At 30.8% G+C, this 5,882-nt stretch overlaps 1 protein-coding gene across 2 annotated transcripts; it reads right to left on the reverse strand.

Annotated features, from left to right (window-relative positions):
* Nucleotides 1–1,642: 1,642 nt before the first annotated feature.
* On the reverse strand, nt 1,643–4,607 carry LOC107474870 (transcription factor AS1). Of its 2 annotated transcripts, XM_016094517.3 has the most exons (3): nt 4,506–4,607; nt 4,223–4,348; nt 1,643–3,112 (listed from the first exon to the last, which is right to left on the reverse strand). In XM_016094517.3, the coding sequence occupies exon 3, from the start codon at nt 3,057–3,059 to the stop codon at nt 1,983–1,985; it is 1,077 nt and encodes a 358-aa protein (XP_015950003.1). In that variant the 5' UTR covers nt 3,060–3,112; nt 4,223–4,348; nt 4,506–4,607; the 3' UTR covers nt 1,643–1,982. The 2 variants fall into 2 exon arrangements, with proteins under 2 accessions (XP_015950003.1, XP_015950004.1); XM_016094518.3 differs by lacking the exon at nt 4,506–4,607 and having other exon boundaries at nt 4,223–4,495.
* Between the last annotated feature and the right edge of the window lie 1,275 nt (nt 4,608–5,882).

Genomic DNA, 5,882 nt, shown 5'->3' on the forward strand with positions numbered 1-5,882 from the left:
TGTATTATATGTGTTCTATCAAAATGATGAGTATACTTTGAAGTGTTAAAAATTCTCTCTTTTATTGTTTTGAGTGTTAATGAGATTGAGAAATGAAATATAGTAGTATCATTTATGTGAATGAATGATCTTGGAACAGGGACGGACATAAGGGGGGGCGAGTGGCGGCCTCGGCCCCCCAACTTTTTTTAATAGTAATAAGTTATTATGTATAATTTAATTTTTTTTAAAAAAATTATTTAGTATTTAGTCTAGTATAAATAAAAGTCCAATCTAATTTAAATATTAATAATTTTTAATATCTAAAAAGTAAGCAATAATATTAAAGAAATCTAAAAAAGAATTATTACCTATTATCGGTGAATTTTATGATACGAAAAATCGACTACTTCGTTAGTAAAAAGTATACACATATTTTTTTACTTTAAAATATATTATCTGTCGATATATTTTTGTAATACATTATATATCTTATATTATATAATTTTTTTTACATAATTTTTTAATATTATATGTGTTATTGACCCCCATAATATCATTTCTGGATCTGTCCCTGTCTTGGAATCAATTAATTGTGGGTATTATACTTACAAAATAAGATATTTAAAGCTGCAAGGAGAAAAGGCGAAATTCGGATCAGATGTGTGGATTAGAGCACTGTTTCCAATCTCATCAAGTCCCATGGGGTTTCCCCTGTTGATGCTGACATTATTACTTCTTTTTGTGATGTGTTTTTATTGGGGTTTTGCTTTTGAACTGAATGTAACTCTATTGGGGTATTGCAGGTGATCTTGGCACGGCAGCAATGGTGGTGGAACCATTGGTGTGGTTATTGTTAGTGTTAAAAAGTGGTTAAAGTGGTGGTGATAGAGGATTATAAAAGTTTAGTATTTGAGAAAATAGAGACAATAGCAATGTCAAAAGTAGAAGATGAAAGATAGTGATAATTTAAAATTTTTAGTTAATTTTTGTAAAAAAAATCAACAAAAATTTAAAGTTTTGCTATGTTTTTCATAGAACTCATTTTTCATAAGAATAACATTAGCTTCATTTTGTTTATAAGTAGTTCTATCGGCGTTCTGAATATTCATGAATTAAAATTGTTTTTTCACAAAATTATCAATTAAGGCATCTTTTTCTTTTCTTTTTTTTTTCTTTTTGGGTTGAAAATTTATTTGTTGCCAAAAGTTCATGGTCATTTGGATGACTAAATTCGCCTTTGATCTTGTCGTATGCTAATCAAAAGTCAAAACACCACCAATTTTTGCTCTCCAATTTCAGGCCCCAAGGACGATGTTCAAGTGGTTACAGCTTTAAACTTTAGACTGATTGACCAAAAAAAAAAAAATACTTTAGAATGTAGGCCGACCAAACAAGCACAGGGAGTAGAATATAGAATTTGAAAAGGAATACAAATCTTCAAAAGTAGTTTGATGATTCCGTAATCTTGGAAAAAACAATCCTACCAAGAACATATATTTACATAATTTCTTTCCTAATTTAGTACTTTATGCGTTAGTCCAAACAAAGATTTAAATGTAGTTAGGGATATTTAAGAAATAAACCCTTTTGATGCTTTTATTTCGGTTTTTGTGACAATTTATAAATCACATTCTATACGCAGGTTTAAGAGGTCTACTAATAAATTCAATTCAAAATCTCATTATTGTTCATCCAAGTTATTCAAAAACATAGTCAGGAAGAGAACCATCGACATTCCGGTCCCGTTTCCAAGAATATGATATTTCCTGTCCCAACCTAACTGATATTAGTTAAGTTCATATTCATGATGTGCAACAAAGTGCAAATACATCGAGTTCTAACAGAAAATTACTAGAGTTTTATGAATACATAGGATATTGATAGACATATGTAACAAAATTAAAGCATGAAAAGGAAAAAACAATAATAAGCTCAAAAGGCATATTATTCAAGTCATAAGAGCAAGCATATCTGACTTACTAAGGTGGTGATGTGTGTCTTCATCTTCCATGTTGCTCAGGGAGCCCCAGTTTGCATCCTGCTTGTTCCAGAAACCGAGTAAGCCGCAAGTGCTTCGCCGCCCATTGTTCGGCCAACTTCTGCTCCTTGGTCTCGGCATCCCTCCTTAATCCGGCTAACTGTTCCCTGTACTCAGCTTCAATTCTACTCAAAGCAGCCTTCTGCTCTTCCTCGAGGGCTTTAATCTTCGCTTCGATTTCTTCCATCTTCTCCCTCCTTCGACTTGCCTTCTCCGACTCCAACTGCAACTCCACCCTTCTTAACCTCCAGGCTGCCTCTTTCTTATGCGCGGCCAAAGCATGATGTGTTTCTTCCAGCTCTTTGCAGCACTCCACCAACTCAGATATCAGCATGTTATCACCAGAAGCCGGAAAAGGTCCACAAAGAGGCACATTGCCTAAAGCAAAAGAAGCATTATCCGGTGCTCGCTCCGGTTGCATCCACGGAAATGGTGGTGCTGCCACGGTTGGTGAGGAAAGACTTAGTGTCACGGATGGTGAATTCGGAGGGCCGGTTGTAGCACTATGACTATGAGAATTGGAAAGCCAAGAAGGAAGCACAGGGGATGCAGGGGCCGGTGCATCGGCATGAAGAAATGGCCCGTTGGAAGAAGCCATAACAAACGAAGGCGAAGGGCTGTCCTTAACTAGCTTCTCGGCGAAACTCTCTAGTATGTGCTCGTACTTGCTATCGTTAATTGGTTCGGTAATTCTGTTAATCTCCTTTTTCTGTCTTAGCTGTTTCTCTTTGAACACTTCCCACCACTTGCCTAATCTCTTAGCAGTCCGACCGGGGACTTCGGCCGCAATTTTCTTCCATTTGTTTCCGTATTTCGCTTGGAGGCGGATCACAAGACGCTGCTCTTCTTCAGTGAGAGATCCTTTCTTAATGCCTGGCTTAAGGTAATTCTTCCACCTTTCTAAGCATGACTTCGCATCCCGGTTAAGAGGCGTGTTCATGCGCTGCGACACAAGATTCCATTCCCTTGGACCATACTGTTTGACATAAGCTCGTAACAAAGCATCTTCTTCAGCTCTCCAACGTTGCCGCTCCTTCATTTCCAACTGCAAATCCCACAGCCCATTGCTTGAAGCTTGAGCTCATGTTGTCTCTAGAAAAGTTATGAGCAAACTCAACACTTCAATTTCACAAGTGATAAAAATATACAGACAAGTTGGATTTCCATTGAATCTAATGCTACAGCAATCCAAGTTGAACTAATAACAGTACTTATATCTCTGTAAATCGATATAATCTCTACCTAAATACATCAACTTATGAATGTACCAATAAAATTAAAAGTCAAAACGACTATCGATATGGAATGAAGGTGCTAGCATGCATATGGCAGAGAACCTTTGTTACACTTTGCGCATGAATGAATACTACCAAGATAACATAAATGGTTAGTTAAGAGGAATTAAGATAATTATACAAAATTAATTAATTAATACTACCTTGATAACATAAATGAATAAAATATTTTTAAGCCTTAAAAAAAATACAAAAGGGACATACATCATGAAACTGAGTGGTGAAGAAGATAGAACATGGAAAAGAACATGATTATTCAAGGATCAAACAAGTTGACTTCACATCAATAACAAGAACGGCTAGTCTTAGTGCAAAGATTTTGAGAACAAACAGTGAAAATAATCAAGTTGCATGTCATTTTATTTTGCTACTCAAGTTTCATTACTTGTTTCAATTGGAAAAACAATCCAATCTTATCTCACTAAACAGGGTTTTCTGTACGGATCAATCTCTGGCACTGGACTAACAAACAGTTGTGAGTACCTATAAATTCCTTGCATCACAAAAACTTAAAAACATTGAGAGTCTCAATTGAAACAGGAAATTCTGAATTAGTAGTTCCATACATTCTTCCAGAAATATTTAGCATTAAAAAAAACCCACGAAATTAACCACATTATCAATGGTGAGAAGTCCAAATCCAAAGCAAAAAGAAAATCCATTCACACCAAACATTGTAGTTTCATATTAATATGAGGAACAACCATATATAAACATAGCCAGATTCAAAATCTAGAAATCAAATTGAAGTATAAAACCCAAATTCTCAAAAATAAAATAAAATATGAAGAAAAACATGACATTGAACAACACTATGCCACAGGACGCATTATCATTATCAAAATACATAACCATTTTGATAAAATAATAATAAATAATAAAAAAGAACATTGCTGAAAAACCTCACCTCCACCAGAAAGCTTCAAGAACACATGGTTCTGATGAAAGAAAAACAAAGAAGCTTAGCTCTTGAGAGAAGCTCAAAGAGTGAAGAGAATGAGCAAACACCTGCTCCCTAACTACTCAGCAGCACCTATGTAACACATTAAACAACAAAATTTCTGCTCACTTAACTCACTCAAAGGAGAACAAATACATAAAAATATATAAATAACAGAGTGGGAATGAGGAGGAAAAAAAAAAGATAAGAGACAGTGTAGTGAAGTCTGAAGTGTAGCTTAGGGGGTTACCTTCTCTCTGGTGAGTGGTGAACTGGTGATTGTGAATAGGGGTTGACGTACTCTTCTTTCCTTTTTCTTTTTCTTTTTTTCTTACACTAGTCACAATATGTAATTATGTATGTATGCTTTATTGCTATTTGGTTGAGATTAAAAAATATAAGATAAGTTTAATGGGATTTTTTTAAATAAATATTTTATTTATTAATATAGATAATTTAGACACAATTTATATTTTTTATTACATATTTATTTACAGTATAAATAAATTAATTATGAGTATATCTTATTTATACTGTAAAAAAGATATGTGATATAAAAATATAATTTTTAAAATAATAAAAATATTAATAATTTAATTTAGATTAGTTTAAAAATAAAGATTGATATATTTTATTATTATTTAGATCATGAAATATTAATAAATATTATAATTATATCATTAAATTTAAAAAAATTCAAATATAAGAGCAGTTACAAAAATTGTGTTTATTTTGTTTGAGTCAAAATCCTCCCCATTTCGTGTGCTTTTATATTTTTCCAATCTTCCTTATTTATCATCTACTTAAATTTTTAAATTTTTTTATTTAAATATATTTTTATACACAATAAGATATGTATATTTTTTTAAATTCTAAATATTTCATTTGTAAACAAAATATGTGCAAAACAAAACTTAGCTCATCTCTTTCATATTATAAATAAAATAAGTTATATAGTACAAATTGATAAATACATTACAAATTACATTCGATAAATAATATATTTAAATTATTTATTTAAAAAATTCCTAAAAATATAGAATTACATATATTATTTCTAATTTTTTATTTTTTATTTTTTCAAACGTTACAATTTTGATAAGTTATCAAAATAAGGATTTGTTTAGTTTTCATTATTAATTTCTATATTTGTTTTTAATATTTCTAAGTTTTATAATTTTATGATTGAATTAAGTAAAAATAAGAACTAAAAATAAAAAATGTACTATTTTATCTTTCTTATTAATAAAATAATATAAATAAAAAATATTAAAAATTAAGAATACAAATCAAACCGAGCATAACATTTTTACTAATGGACACTACAGAAATTCCAAATTTAATACTCAAATTCAATAGGAAAAAAGCTTATTTTTTTAATTTTTCAATTAAAGTACTTCAAATATTACTTTTCATGAATAAAATGTAAAATAATAATAACAATTATAATAAAGGTCACCGAATAAAATTAAACTCAAGTATACAAACCAAATAGGAAATTACTCATGTTCTTTCCAAAAATTAAAAGATAAATTATACTTTTTCGTATATTATCGCGTAATAAGTGTTATTGTATGCATATTTAACTTATAAATAAATATTTATTTTATCTAAATATGTAGTATTT

Source organism: Arachis duranensis, chromosome 2, assembly GCF_000817695.3.
Source record: "Arachis duranensis cultivar V14167 chromosome 2, aradu.V14167.gnm2.J7QH, whole genome shotgun sequence".
Taxonomy (NCBI): domain Eukaryota; kingdom Viridiplantae; phylum Streptophyta; class Magnoliopsida; order Fabales; family Fabaceae; genus Arachis; species Arachis duranensis.